The sequence below is a fragment of the Pteropus vampyrus genome, unplaced genomic scaffold, assembly GCF_000151845.1.
Source record: "Pteropus vampyrus isolate Shadow unplaced genomic scaffold, Pvam_2.0 Scaffold39, whole genome shotgun sequence".
In the NCBI taxonomy this organism is placed as follows: domain Eukaryota; kingdom Metazoa; phylum Chordata; class Mammalia; order Chiroptera; family Pteropodidae; genus Pteropus; species Pteropus vampyrus.
This window is the reverse complement of record NW_011888820.1, coordinates 10,235,512-10,252,060: the sequence shown is the minus strand read 5'-3', so window position 1 is coordinate 10,252,060 and position 16,549 is coordinate 10,235,512. Positions and strand designations below refer to the sequence as shown.

General features: G+C 38.5%; 1 protein-coding gene across 1 annotated transcript in view; it reads right to left on the bottom strand.

The window, feature by feature from the left end:
• Positions 1-427: 427 nt before the first annotated feature.
• The window catches only part of CTXN3 (cortexin 3), a 49,399-nt gene continuing 33,277 nt past the window's right edge, over positions 428-16,549 (bottom strand). Inside the window, exon 2 of the mRNA XM_011358337.2 lies at positions 428-821. Within this exon, the coding sequence (XP_011356639.1) occupies positions 477-722 (246 nt within the window). The 5' untranslated portion in view covers positions 723-821 and the 3' untranslated portion in view covers positions 428-476. The remainder of the gene's footprint in view (positions 822-16,549) is intronic.

Genomic DNA, 16,549 nt, shown 5'->3' with positions numbered 1-16,549 from the left:
ATCCACTCAGCACAATGTTCCTCACTCTCTGCCTGGGACTCAGATTCTCATGAAAATAAAACTAACTGAGGGACACGATTAGAGCAAGGAAGTCTCTTCCTGGCCCTGTCACCAGATTCAGATTAGATCCTTTCTAGTCTTTATTCTCTGGTCAGGTCGGATACTGCTTCATTTTATGGCAAAGTTTATATCAGTATTGATGTTCTTGGTTTCGCCATCATCCACATTCAACAATCTTCATTCACTGAGTAAATGTAGAAATTTTAACTTTCCTATTTTGGGTTAGTAATATAAGTCTCCATTTCCAATATCTTCAGATGTTTTTAACCCAGCAGCATGTCTACTGAATAATGGACTATAGTCTTAGGAGAAGGTATTGTTAAAACTTTATTTGTTGAGAACATTGACTACAGGTAATTCCTGGCCAAGACATGCAGCACTTCACCTCCTCAGGAGGGGATCCTGCCTCTGTCCTGCTAAGCAAGGGCATGGTCAAACTGCCCTTTCTCCAGGCCTTCAAGTCCATCAGCCCAGGTCGAGGTCGGCATGCTCCGATATGGGTCCAGAAGAATCCGGAAGCACCTGACGATGAGAATCCCCAGGAAAATAAACAACAAAATCACAAAAACAAATGTGGTTTTCTGCTCCAGAGACATGCTAGAATCTGACAATGTGTTCCCAAGGGGCACTAGGGGTGAAGGGACGGGCTGTCCTCCATCCATCGTCCAGGGAAACCAGAACACAGGATCTCCCAGTTTCCTTTTCTTCCATCATCAGTCTGCCAAGAGCATGGTGGCTGCACCTTGGAAAGGCTGAGTTATCTGCAAGAAGAAAAAGAAGGAAAGGAATAACTAATAAGAGAGTGACTTTATTTCTAGGTTCACAGTCTTGTTTTTCAGAGAGAAGAAGGAATCTCTAAACTGTTTCACCAGAAATGCCTAATTCTGTATAATTACAGGGAGGCATATTTTACTCTTGCATAAAATTACCAAGTTGTCCTCAGAGCAGCCACCTGAGGCCAGGAGGGATGGGAGGAGAAAGCAACCAGAGTACAGAAAATGAGAAATGTTCAAGGTAATGTTGACCTCAAGGCGTGCCCGCCAACTTGACACCCAAACCTAGCCTCCCCTGCCAAGTCTCTTCTAGATTCTCTCCAATAATATCACTTTCACAACATTCCTGTAATGATACCATTGATTGAACACCAGCTATATGTAAGGACTGTGGCTAAACTCAACATACAGTAGCTACCCTACTATAAGCTCTGTGAAAGTAGTGACCTCTATAGCCCCAGTCGAAGAAACTGAGGCTAGAAAAGGTGATTAATACAGAAACTCTCTCAGGAAGCATGAAGTTCTGGGCTCTAGCCTCTGGCTTCCATTTTACTGCTAAATGAGTATGGGACCTTGGAGAGGTCACTAAGCTGTTAAAACGGAAGTAGAAGTGCTTGTGTTACATTGTTATAATGAGGACGAATGTCTGTGAAAACTCTTTGAAACGTATACAGAGAAGAAAAACCAAGTGTTATTTCACTTAAAACATGACTAAGAGAACCACGATGCTTCTCTTTTGCTTTCTGTTGCTTGAGCCAAGAGAGAAGGAAGGCGTTTCAGACGTCCAAACCATCACACTCGTGCTGCTTTTTCTTTTTTCTGCAGAAAACAAAGACCAGGTTCAATACTTGACCCTGGGAGGCACCTAGAGAACTGAGCTAGGGAAAAAAAAATCGACTGACTGAATTTTTAAAAAACCTTACAGCGGCTTCCTACTGTTTAAGATCATTTGATAGAGAGAAGGAGAAGGAAAAAGATGAGTTATCACTATTTCCATTTTACTGGTAGAAAAAATGAAGGCATGTGGATGCTACTGTTTGTTGAATTGAAGTATTCACAAAAACTATCAAAAGCTTCAGATATTTAAGTAAATTTTGTAGAGTATCTATATTATACGTTACTATCTAGAAAATTATATGACATTTATTTATAAATCTGTCTATAAGAAAAATTACATAACAGAGCCGTCAGGTATGGAAATAACATGAGTTCAAAAGAATTATACTCTATGAAAATAAAGCAACCAAATAAAAGTAGAAATTATTACCTAAAGCATTAACACAATATTTCTTCAGGTAACTTACAATCATTGCATTGAAGTATGACATTAGTAATAACAACAGTTTGCATGTTTGTTGACACTTCAAAGTTTATAAAATCACAATTCTAAAAACAGTTTATAAAGGGAATGACAAGCAGTATCTGGAGCGGGGAAGTTACCAGTTTGGGGGGAAAGAATATTTTGCAGTTCATGACTCTGATTTTTTTTTAAAAAGCTGGGAAATTTGCAATGGATTCGTTTATGATACATTTTTATTTTGAAGTAAGATTGGGATACAATTTGACGGTATTTATTTATTTTTTTAAATAAGCTCCTTAGGAATGTAGAAGATGTTCACAGACTGGGTTCGGTTTTGGTTTGCTTGGGTGTGAAGTCCAGATAGGCACCTGGTGCCGAGGGGAGGGGACAGGAAAAGGGTGGCTGGAGCTTCCAGTGCAGCTCTCCTGAGTGTGTCCTACTCGGGCTCTCTGTACTCACCCAAAATATGCAAACCAGGCTTAATCATATGAAACCTAAAATTCTCCAAGGGCTGGCTCAAAAGAAAACCATGTGGTGCCAGAGGAATAGATGCCTGAGCCATCCCTGCCATGTTCCCTCTTGTCATTTTATGTCCTACTCAGGATCCCCACACTTCGATCCTTGCCCCACCCCGCTGGCTTATTGGAATCCTATTCTATGTCCATTTTCCCTCCAGCTCAAATGAGACCAGGATCCTTTTCTTTGTCTATTCTCAACATATCTGAGACAGACATACATTTTCAGAAAGTTCTTTATGAAAATGCTGTATAACCCAAAAAGGAAATATAGGAAAAGTAAAGATCATTAATTGTGTAAATGTACAACATGAAGATTTCTGAATTTGAAGAGGGCGATGAGAACAGTGAAGAACTGGACATAGGATGCTTTGAGCCTGTGATAACTACTCCCTAACCACAGGCTGGCTGACTAGTGTAACAATACCTTGTTCAATCCTTCCCTTTCCATCCCTGGTCTCCACTTGATAAGAGACATCTTGACAGCTAGGGTCAGTCTTCCTCAGCCTTGTCCTTCAAACAAGGCAAACGCCAAGCCCTTTTTCTCCTAGCTCAACATCTCATACCTCCTAGGCTTCTCCCATGACTCAGGTTTTAGAGCTGGTACACTATTATTTGGTAAAGGGTAACTAATCCTAGAAGCTCTAGTAAATAACCTACTCATCTGATTCAGATTAGAATGATTTAAAAATCAGTTTTAATTTGCAGTTTTTCCACCTTATGCTGATTAAAAGGCAGATGCAAAGATATGGATAATTCTCTTTGCAGCCTGACTACATGTTTTGAAAACTCTACAGCTCTTTATAAGTTGTAAGCCTCTCCTCTCCCAGCATACCGCGGTGCTCAAGGTCCTACTAAAATAACTTCGTTTGGTCTAATCATTAAAGGCTATTAAATTGAGTATTTTACCAAGGAGAAGTTAGCACATTAACACATTAGTGGGGACTTGCCTATGAAAACGATTCCACTTTGAAGGAGGAGAAAATGTTTAGATAGAAAGAGGATTGAAGCTAGATATCGCTGGGACTGAGGGGCTGCTAGAGAGAACTTGGGAGGTGGAGCGGACCTGGGGTGCTATGAGCAGATGGCCCAGCAGGAGAGGTCTGGGTAGGGGTGGGAATGTTGGGTAGAGATGATAAGATCGGGTGGTTATAAAGGGATATAAGGATACAGATCCAGAAAGAAATGCCAGCCATTTCATAGTTTTGTCTAGGACTGATTGAAATCCTTGGAAGAGTCTGCTTTTTTTTTTTAAATCCGCAATCAGCTCATCAATAATTTACAAATTCGGAAAGCTCAATAGCATGTTTCAGTTCAAGGAAACATCAGATATATTAAGATGCAGAAAAAGAACTAATGTAATCACTTGACAACTCCAGTACAAAAATATTCAAAAACATGTAAATTTTTTAAATGTCTGTCTTAGAGTAACATATCCCTTTTTGGTATAAAAGATTCTTAGAAAATGTTCACAATTGCTTTTAGCAGAATAATGAAATCTTTCTTTTAAATGAGTGGTGAAATCTGGGTAAGTAAATTATTTCAGAAGGTTTTGACACACCTGTCATAAGTGTTAATAACAACAAAGGCAGTTATTTTAAGTATAAGAAGGACCATAGTCACTCACAGCGGTATTTTAGTCCTGACTGGCTTCCCCCATCATGCAGCACATCTGTGTCTTCCCTTTGCCAGGTCCGTTTGTGTGTGTGCTCAGAAAATAAAGTCTAATTTTAATACTGGACCGAGGAAACCTTAATTAAAAAATGCCATTTTTAAAAATCCTATAATACATCCCTTTTCTCGAGTCAGATTCCCCAGACTGTGATATTCACAAAATGTAACACACCGTGAATTACTTATGAAGCCCTGTGTGAGCAGTTCATCTTAGCCACAGCCATTCCATTAGCTCCTCGCTTTAGCTTAAGTAATTTGCAAAGAGACCCTCTCTTTCTTTCCCCATACATCCTGCATACTGCATCAAGATTCATCTTTCTAAGCTCAGATTTTATCCCTCCTCCCCTCAGAAAACCTTTTACTCCAATGTCTGAGACCCTAACCCACCCATTAACTCCCTCATGGACCTGATACACTTGTTTTCTGGACCACAAGCTAGGTCATATTCTGACAATGGAGTTTATTTAGGTTATTAATTTATTTTCATAAAAACTTTTTAAAAGAACAAACATCAAATCACATTGGGCTTCAAGTAAAATAACCAATATATTGATAAGAACAAACTGACATGGAATAGGGTCTGCAGACAGCTGAGGAGATACCCTCACCTGGTCTATCTGCAGCTTCACCCAACACCTGCTGTTCTTTGAACACCTCTAGCGTTCCTGGCTCTGAGCTTTGAGTCACGATGCTCTCCTCCTCACCCGACTCCTGCCTGTGGATTTCTCTTCGTCCCTTAGAGTCCACACCAAATATCACCTCCTCAGTGGGACCTACATCTCTCCCTTCACAGAAAGGAATGCATGCTTCCTGCTCTGTCTCCAGGAACAGTGCACCTGCATTTCTGCTGCAGCATCTGTTAACAGGATAAGTCTCCATGGGATTCGTCTCCTTCCCCTTATTAAACAACAAACTCCTTGAGGAATTCCTTGTTGTTCTAGGATTACTGCCTTTTTCGAGAGAGGTTGAATCACCTCTCTAGCCCCTTACAGACCAGGGAATTGAATTCAGACCTCCGGGTGCCAGCTGATACAGACAGGGGGTTAAAAAAAAAAAGCTTATGTCATACAGCTGAACTGGGATGTCAGATGATTGTATTTGAAATAGATCTTGTTTCAAAGAATCACAGATAGTCTGAGTCACAGTGACATTTTAATAGTCATAGCTCTCATGGTTTGAAAAGCAGTTATTTGGCTCTTTAAATTTTCCTTGGCCTCAGTGCTGATAGGTGGAGTCTGAAATATAAAAATCAACTGCAGATAAGAAGTTTCCCCCTATTTAAAGAGTTGACCCTTTTTACCTAATCCGCTTTTTTGGTGGGGAAGGGCAGCCATTTAAAATATCCTGCATCTAAATGTCTGACATGGAAACTATAAATGTCAACATTTATAGTACCCTTCTCAGGCTTAGATCCTTCCTTAGGACATTTCAATAGCATGTCATTATACAATTGCACAATAAGAAAAAATATTTTATCTGAAGACAGTATATCTCAGAGCAATGACATGTTTCTTTTTTCATTTTTGAAGCGACTGCAACAGAATGGATTAAGTACAATTGGCACCACACACAGGCATTTGATTCTGCCATCTCACTTTTGTGGTCACTGACTCTAGTACCCGCCCTCCTGCAATGGGTCGCAATGATAACAGTGGCAGTAGGGACAGTATACGTGCCTGACACGTAGCGAGAGTTCCATAAATAGGTGATGATGAATATTTTCTCTTTATATCATTTTTGTGCAAAATAAGATTTCTTTCTAATTTCTGCTATGCAAACAAGCACGTGAAGGAATGGTGAGTATAAGTAAACTGCCAGAAATTAAAAAAAAAAAAAATCAGTTACCAAAAGGGTAGCGTTCCCCTAAGAATGCTGGATAGCAAGTCTCTTTCCGGCATGTGGGAATGAGTAGAAAGTCGTCATGCCTCTGCTGCTGAAGGCATGCAGAGTGCAGTTAAGCAATGTTGTCTGTATTTTAAGTACTCCTAAACCACATAATTGCCACACCTAAATTTTAAAACTTCTAGGCCAGAAACCTAGTTATGTGATTTGACATGTTTTCGAAAATAGGTGCAAAAACAGTTCGTCCATTGAGCAAGAACACTCACAGGCTTGTCCAGTTTACATTCACATGTGACCAACGAGACACTTTGTCCTACAAAGACATCCTGTGTACCTTATTTATATTTATCCTGCAGACGAGCGAGACCAATCTGTAGACTGTAACAGGAAGGGAATTGGCTGGGTAAGTGGGACTGAATGTGTAACAACTGCAGATGCAAACTTACTCAGAGTGAAGCATTATTCTGCCACAGTTCTCAAGCTGACTATTGAAATGTTAACATGGCTTTTAGTGATTAAAGTAATACATATCCTGAGACTGAGGCTAAATAGAATTATCCTCTCCTTTTTGAGTTAAAGGAAGCCTCAGCTGCATTGCTGTTTGCATACCTAGAGTCTCTGGAGGTCCAGTCCCCATTCCACACACCTCCCCAGATGTGTAAACATCTCAGTCAATCCTATTATACATCTCCCCCCCAACAATTGTGAGCACTCCACAAAGGTCACCTCATCATCTAAGTAATCAAATCCCTACACAAGCGAAAGTTATTTACCTATAAATCTTGTATAAATTCTGTGTATGTGAGCCCCGTGAACAGTAACTTGCATTCCAGGATATACACACAAAGATGCAAAATGTTTCCTATAAAGTCAAAGAATTCATGGCCCTCTTGGTGACCAGCCAAGGACTTCGAGTAAAGCTTTCCTGGCTCTTTCTAGGCATTTTATGCATTTTAACCACCACTTCTCCTCTTTTGCGGGAAGGCTCACAGAAACACATGGCAACTTCCATATTCTTTTCCAAATACAGCCCTCCTGTTCCCATGCAATAGCCTTGATGCTTCGGAATTCACGGGAAGGCTAAGGGTAAATATTATTTTATACACTCAAACAATAGACCTAAGGCTACTAGAAAGCCCATAAACAATAATTTAAAGACATGTCAATGTGGTCAGCTACAAATGTCAACAGGCAGTTTGGAAACTGTTGCCAGCCCCCATGTCTGCCCTGGGAGGTCTGTTCCCTCTGGCCGCCTCTGCAAAGTCAGCCTCAGATGCGAGTGGACCCTGTCGTTCCCTACTCACCTCACCGATGCTTGTGAGCCCTGGGCAGGAGACCTTTCTCTTCAGCCCGAGCCTTAACCTCAGCTTTACTTCTCTATCTTCATCCTTCTTCCTAACATCTGCTTGAAGAGTTTTAAAGGGACTGCAGGGCAAAGCTGCAGCCTAGCTGAGAGCATCAGAAAAATAGCACCTAGTCTTAGTAACTGGAGGTATCGAAAGGCATCATCAGCAAACTGGAACTTTACATTTCAAACAATAAACATTACTATTCTACTCAGTATTCTTTCTCTTTCCTTGTGTGTTTCCTAGTCAAAAAGAATGCTTGCTGATACTCAAAAGGCTAAGGGTGCACACTGATAATCACCCAGGGACACCAGGGACAGTCAGCACTATCATTATCAGTTGTTGAGCTGTGATCCTTTGTAAACAAATTAAAACATCCTTATTACGTTTCTGAAGGTTGGATGTTTTAGGTGAACAGAAAAAAAAAAAAAATACTGTCATGGCCAAATAGCTTTTTCTTTGCAGCTTAGCAAAGCAAAAAAAGCCTGTCTTACCACTCCTTTATCCAGTATCAGTAGCATTATAAACTTAAACATGCTTTAAAAATAAAGGCATCATTGCATTTCACATCCCCACCATTAACTTTACCTAGCAACTGTTTAATTAGACTTTATCTGACACCTAGATCTAAAATCAGAACTTAGATCCAAAAGGTATCTATGCAATTATTGCTCATGCATAAATTGTAAAGTAAGAGAAAAGCATTTAATTAGCCTGTCACAGATACAGTTTGGGTCAAGTACCTGAATCTGGCTGAACAAGCACTTGATCCATTTCCTGGTGGAACAGTTACAGGTAGTTACAAGCTTCTTTAGTTTCCATTCTTCCCGACCAGGCTGTGTGAAAGCAGTAGACAGTGGTAGCTAGCTGCAAGCAGCTGATGGCACACCCCAGATCTAAAGCTGTTGTTTCAGGCTTAGAAACTTCCCATTAAAACCCTGGAGTTAAAGGAGCATCGTCTTTCTGCGTGAGGCATCATGAGCGGCCAATACGGCTGCTTCTTTGAGGCAAGCCATGATTTCCATTCTGCCTCAGCAACTCTTCAGAGGATTCTGCTTCAGTGAGTAGAGGCAGTATCCTAGCAGTGTGTCTGAAATCATCTTCAAGAAAGCATTAACATTCAAAGGGAGTACGGGGGGTGGAAAACATCACAGGGCATTCCCATACCTTTTCAAAATCAAAGCCATAAATCTACTAGTGTTCTGCTCTTCCCTATTGATTATTGATATTGTCCCTCTTTGAGGATGTCAATTAGCACCTTGCAGCCACCAGCCTCCACAATGATTATGCTTTATGACCTTCAGGCCAACTTAATTAATGAAAAGACTCTAGGGAAGGGCATCAACTTAACATTCGGGAGATTAAAAAAAGTCTCCTTTTTCCTAAAGAAAACAAAACTGACCTTTCAGAAAAGCAGCAGTTTGTAGGAGACAAAGAGAAAAAGGAAAATTAAAAAATAACAAAATCATATTTTCGCCACCTGTTTGTAAATTTGCTAGGCTGTCATTTGCTTGTCCCTTGTCTCCTTTGGCCAGCCTGCATAATTGTGACCTTGGCAGGCGCCCCACCCCATACAAGCCACCCAAGACCACTTGATGAATAAAGATAGACCGTTTGTGAGAAAGTCGTTCTAATTCTACAGATAGTAGTTAACATGGTACAATACTTAAACTATTTTCCTTGAATAGAGTGCCTAAGTAAGTTTGGAAAATATCATAGGATAAAATTTATCTTTTTAAAAAAGTGGATCTCTGGAAAGAATTCAGCATAATCCTTAAGACGGAACATTCGCGTGTTTTGGCAACTCACCATTTTCTTTGTTGAAGTGGAAGCATAGTTAGCGACAACACCCACCCACCCACCAAATGATGGGGTCTGTGATATTTAAAGCTGACTCTGACTGTGCCTGTCATCTATGCTGTCTCTTCGCCTTGTGAGAAGCTCGGGGACTGGAACACAGCTCATTTTCTAAGAGGAAAACCCACATGGGCTAAACGTTAGGCTCTAACGTCAAAATCAAATGCCGAACATTAGAACCTAGCCTCACAAGAACATGAAGGTTTCTTCTCCATGTTTCCTGGATTTTTAACTGATTTCCTTTCCAGTTAGTTTTACTTACTGTATTTATCACACACACACACACACACACACACACACACACACACACACACACACACATACTCACAAAACAATGGGACAAATAAAATACAAAAGAGCACCATAATTCAATACTAACTGGCATCTTTTGTGCTTTTCAGCCGATGGTGCTGGTAGACAGAGCGCCCAACAGAGGATGGTCAGGGAACATTCTGACCCCGCCCTCCCTTATATACTTATCATTCCATGTGGTTAAGAAAGGGCTGTAGTTAGAAACAACTGACCCTGCCCAGGAGGCCTCCTCAGATATTGCTGTGGCCTATGTCTCAGAGAGGTGGAAGGGAACGTGAGAGGCCATGGCTGTTCTTTAGCTACTCTGCAGGCTGAAACCATTCCAGAGATGAGCGCCTGGCCTATTTTTAAAACTCTCTTGAGAAGGAGGTTCCACAACCTCCTCTGACAACCTCTGTTTAAACTAACTCCTCCATGGCTTATTTAGTCTAAATAAGCATAGTTTCTTCTTATTCTACCCTTGCTGCAAAAAGTCAATCATTAACCATCACAAAACTTGTTAGAATGTCCTTCTCCCAAGGAAGCTGAACTATGCAAACCAAAAAATACTGAAAAAGGTCTGCTGCTACCAAAATCTTGAAGCCAATTTGGATATTTCTTTTACAAGATAATTATAACTGGAATTATTGGACTCACTCGGCCCTTCTCCCATACAATTATGCTTTGTAAATCATTATGAAGTCTTAAACAACAAGTAAGGATTTACAAAAAGTCCAAAAATATTTCATAGTAGGTCCTATTTCTTTAGTCTTTTATAATCTTTAGAGCTCTTCTCTGAATTCTTCCCCAAATTTCTACTTTCCAGTGCAGCTTTAAACAGAGAGCCTAGAATGCCACACAGAGCTGTGTAAAGCTTAGACTAACACGGAATTGCGATGAAATAGGTTGGTTTCACAGGTATTTCTGCTCTGCTTTTCTTATCCATTCTGATCCTGGGGTTATTCCTGGATGTTAATCCAGCCTTTCTTTTTAACCACACAACATCATGACATAGTATTGTTAGAAACCTACATTCTAATTTCAAGTCTCTGCTTTCATGTTCTTTGGGCTACAATTCTTTCCTAAATGTCCTATGTTGCACTTTTCCATAAAGAAATAGACAATGAATGTGAAAAAGGCTTCATGAGTCATCAAGATTTACGCCAACACAAGGCTGTATTATTCTTGTTATCATCTTTGTGTTTCTTTCCGATTCTGCCTAATTCTCAAAATAAACTTGAATTGATTATTGGTTTAATCTTCAAAATGTAAACATGATTTTCTTTTCATTTTCATCACTAGATTCTTTGTAAAAATCTTTTCTTCTTTCCTTTGTGTAGATTTTTTCTTTCATCTATTCCAGAAACAGTCATTAAGTGTCAGACTTGTTCTGTATTAGATGTTGCAAAGAATAAAAAAATATGGGTCCTGGCTCCCTGCTTAAGTTTGCTCTGGTTGTGCACTGTACAATTAGAGGAGGCTCCCAGGTAAGGGCCCAGAGGAGTTCAGCTTCTAGCAATGATTGCTAAGCTTCTTGATTAGCCCATCTCCACTATTTTCCACTCCCTTACCTCCTTGTTACTGCTCACCCAGCAGACATTTGAATTATGACCTCAACTTTCTACAGGACCTCGTTTTATAAGGTCATCTGTGGTTTCTAATTCCTCAAGCTACAAAAGAAAAAAAAACTTTCCACATTTATCTTCCTTGCTCTTTGTGGCAACACTAGACATGGCTGACCACTTTCTTCAAGGAAGGTCCAGATAAAAGAATACACAAGGTAAGGTGGAATGGTGGGAACTGATATCTCAGCCCTTAGACACGTTGGTGCCCCGTTAGTGCCTTCCAAGGCTGAATCCAGTGAAACTCATGTAACTACCAGCAAATGTGAAATGGAGGGTGAAAAACAGGCAAGGCTGGGGTATACTTTCATGACTTCACTACATTTAATTCATAAAAAGGAGTGAAGTCAGTGTATGTGCGTATTTTATTTTCTGTCTCTGGATAAAGAAAAAATCATGTAATTAAAATTTTAATTAAGATTAGTTCAATTTCCAATATCCCTTTGATTTGCCTGGTCTAAGTATATTTATTTATCCACCCAGCTATCTTCACAAGTCTGCGAACCTGCAGGGGGAAAAAAAAAAAAAGTACAAGGGAACAGTGGGGAAGGTTTAATAATATTCACACCAAGTCCATAAATCAGGATCTATATTCAAGCATTATTAAAAGCAAGCAAGTTAAAGTCCAACTGCAAATGGCAGACTCCTGGTTTGATCTTTTCTTGAATGCGTTTCTGTACACATCACATCTGTGTTATGTTGAATGCTCAATTAGTAACTGATGAATCTGGAACAGAGAAGTATTCGAAATGAAAATGAGGAACAAACAATGCTGCAACTCAGTAAAAATGTATTTGAAAGAGAGAAAACACTGATAGAATGTACTACTTGTGAGGATTACAAATTGCCCTACAAAATTAACAAGATTGTTCATTCCTTCCTTTGTAAGTCAAAAATAGTAAAGCCCGTAGGAAGGAAATGCATCATGCTCATGAAAAAACTGATGTCTACTCCTAAAAAGGGGCAACTTCACAAAAAGTCTCGTAATAGTTCAGTTTAGAAACAATATTTGCAAATTTTTAGTTATTAATTCTAATTACGGTTTGAAATTATCACTATGGATTTTTCACTGTTCAAAGAAATTCATACTGAAGAGTTGACAGCCTGGTGGGTAAATTTATTCTTTTAAAATGACTCGTATAATAACAACAATGTATAATGACTTTGAAATACTTAATGCCTTTAAAATGTCATATAAAGTGCCAATTAGAGTTTTATACAAATCATCCCCCCAAATTTTTATGCAGTCATTTTGGCACTGTTCTTGCTTTCTATCAACAGCTGCATTTTAGAAGGCAAACTGTGCTGAATGGACTGTTAGAGGATTAAGGAGTTTAGAACACTAAGATGATTTAGAAAATGAAATAGAATGTACCTGAGAATTACCGACCTGTTAGATTGACTTTTATATCTGACAAAATTCCGGAACTAAAAATCGTGCCACTGAAAAATCAATTTGAAAACACCCAGAGGATGTTTTCCATAGAAGAGGTTAAAAAAAATAACCATAGAAGAGGTTAAAAAAAAAATCCTTGTTAAAAAAAAATTATGAAAAACCAATCTCAATTTCTGATATTTAAACTTGTGGAAATGGTAGAAAGGAGGCAGAGGAAATGGTAATAAAGAGAAGCTATGATATATGGTCATCAAATGCAAATTCTAGCTGCCTCAGTGCTATATCTTATAGATGATGCAATTAAACTGCTGCTTTAAAAAATATTTAACTTTACAAATATTACAATGTTTCAATGGGACCAATCGAAAGTTCTAGTCATATAGTATATTATTTAAAAAGGCAGATATTAAGGGTATATCTTCCAAACTAGGAAGAAGCCTACCATCTATAATTTTGCCTGTAAATAATATATATTCTATGTTTATATAGAGAGTGCAAATATTATAAAACTATCTATATTTCTGTTATATAGAATATTAAATTACCTTAGGAGCTTGTTAAACATGTAGATTTTAGGTGTCCACACCCAGCTTATTTAATTCAGTAAGGCCAAAAATCTGTATTTTGAACAAGAAACCTATATGATTAACAATGTAGGGCATATGAAGGCTACACTTTGACAATGACATAGATGAACATTTTTTCTTCTCCTTGATTTTTTTGGTCATTTTAGGTATTTTAACTCTGTGAGGGAGTGGCTCTAAGCTTAAAATTTGGAGTATCACAGACCTCTTTGGAAAACTGACTAAATCCAAGGACCCATCCTTAGAAAATGCATGTACCCTGCTTTAAGAACCTCTGCCTGAAATTCCCATTTGAAATACATGCATCTTCTCTTCTTCCTTCCCTCCCTCCCTCCCTCCCTCCCATCCTTCCTTCCTTCTGTCTTTCCTTTCTTCCTTTCTTTCTTCCTTCCTTCCTCCCCTTATGACCTCCCATTAAAGTGATAGCCGTGATGCACAGAACAAAAGCCCAGAGTGATAAGGCAATGGCATAAAACAAAGGGCAGAGAGAAGCTTTGTCTATTTCTGAGTGGTGAAGTGGAGCTTAGAAAACATGCAGAGGGGTCGACAGCTATGGAAGGATTGACAGCAACAATGTGGGTGACTGCCTGGCAGGAAACACTAAAGTCAGGATGAAAGTAGGCTAAACATAAAAAGAAGTAGAAGGCATGGGGACAAATGAGTAACTCCACTGCCTTTCAAGGTTGTGGAAGTAACAAGTGGGCAGGGAATCCTGATGTAGCTCTTGGTGGTGGTGAAGATGGAGCTAAATTATCACGTACAATAGCAGGAACAGAATAAAGAATGTCAACAATGATAAAATAAGCAAGAGTGATGTTATCTGTTAATAAGAAAATAAAAGAAAACTAAAAAGAGCAACAGTTAAAATTTCACTCTCTCTAGAGGTTGAACCTGAAAGATGAGGCCAGGTCATAGGATTGCTACCTTTTATTATAAACCTCTCTAAGCAATTTGATTGTTTAACCATGTGCATACTGTTTAACTAAGTGCAATTTAACTTTGCAGAAATTGTCAGTGTAGTATAAGCAAACCATTAACAAATAAAAAAAATCTTGCCTGAAATCTGGACAGTGAATCTCTTATGATAGCATCCTCAGTGCTCACAGCAAATGAGTTTGAGGACAGGGCTTTCCTAGAACACCCAGAATCTCCCCTCGAAGGCTGTAGGTAAGTAAAGCTAACCTTCTTGGTCTTCCTGAAACATCTTGTTGCTCTTAAAATGTGATTTCTTGTAATCACATGCAATGCAATAAATTATAAATCATTGCTCTGGTTTTCCCATGTTATTTCAGACATCATCTGTTTTCATATATGTTTTCTGTTTATTCATTTATATAGCTAACTTCTATTTAATTATTCACTTGTTCATTTATTTATATGTATGTTTTTATACCCCATTAAAATTCAGAAATGTTTGAAGAAAGCTGTGAAGTAGATTTCATGTCATTAGTGGTAGCAGAATATATTTTTATTATGTATTCAATGAATTTTCCAATTGCTGATCTAAAAAAGACTGGATGTACTTGTTTTCAATATTTGAAGAATAAAATCTTTTTAAAATGGTTGTTAAGCAAAAGAACTAGATACCATATTTAATCTAAAAAAATATACTAGTTCTTTTATAAACTTTATCTTGCAACCATTATAAATATATAACATACATTTCAATACGTTCAGTGTCTATTACTAACACAAAAGTAAAAATGTTGCGTGGTAAATTAGTAGGGACCGAATACAATTCAGGAAAAATTTTCAAGGAACTCATAAAAAAAGGCAACTCTTCATTTAAAATGCTCAAGAAAAGCACATTTAAAATAACCCAAGCTAGAGCAGATATTAGCCAAGGCTTACTTCCATTTGCTTTCCTCTTCATGAGAATCCCCTTCAGCATTACTTTCAGAAAGGGTCCTTGCTTCTGTTCTCAACATATTTCTTAATTCAAAAGTGGATATGGGATCAATTGAGAAAAATGAACATTTAGTGTTTTCAACAGCCCTGCATTTGGTGTCGCATATCATGAATATGGTTAGGGTGTCGGGTCAAATGCCAATACAATATTCAGTGGACTGTGGATTACTAATGTGTAAGCCAGGAAAAGCTGTGTTTGAAAATGGAAAAAGGATGAAGAAAAATCTCTTTATCATTCCCTGCACATGTCCACGTTCCTAGGCCAAGTCAGGATGGCAGAATGGGCCATTCATCATTAACGGTCACCCCTTTCCTGGTCCTGCCTTAGAGAATTAGCCTCTATGATCTGAGATGAGCTCTTGCTGGTTCCTGGGGCTCTGTCTTGATTTTCCTCTAGGGATAAAGTGTATGGCTTGTCTGACTACCTGATTACAGTTCCTTGCATCTTTTTTTCCAAAACCTTTCTTATTCTATAGTCCCATCACCCCCAAACCACAACTTTTCCTAAGCCATCTGGTTCAAATAATGAATTACCTGTTCCCTTTAAGTATTGCCCATTCGAAAAGCTATCTGGCTCAGGAAATTAATATTTTAAAAAAATCAATAAAATTTATTTTTGCAACTCCAATCAATGACCATTCTTCTTATATCTTTTCAATATCTAACACCACAAAAGCAACGGTATAATAATGATGGTGATGATGATGATAATTAGAATAATCACACAGTCACAGTTACAAAACTCAGCCATCTTGTACCTTTGGTCTCCTTAGACTTTGAACTCTTAAAATGGCAAGAATTGGACCCTTTTATGTGTTTTTATCCAAGGAAAAAGTGTGTGTGTGTGTGTGTGTGTGTGTGTGTGTGTGTGTGTGGAGATGTGTTCTGTCTTTGAAAGATACTTGAGAACAAAGGAAGCTGGGTCGCCTATTAATTTATTTTTTCCTTGACTATGATATTAGCAAAGATAACAAATTAACCCACAGACTTCACTCTCTATTGCAAATCATCCTAAATAATTGTAGTCGTATTTTTTTCCTTGTTGTCTTCTCTTGCAACATCATTGTCTTACTTTGCCTGTTGTATTAAAATAAGTCTAACCAAGCATAACTATTAATTACTAACTTCCAACCAGTAATCTTCATTTGTATCAGTGAAGATAGGCTAGATAATGCTGTGATTAAAAAAAAAAAATTCGGTGGCAGAAAATAACAAAAATTTATTTCTTGCTACATGTTCATTAAGGGTCATTTGGGAATTCTGCTCCAATGTCATCATTATCCTCATCCCCAGACAGAGGGACCAGATAAAAAGGCAGAGAAAAAAGAGCATGGAAAAGCATATGACAACCCTTAAGCTCTACCAGGTGGCTTAAACTGCA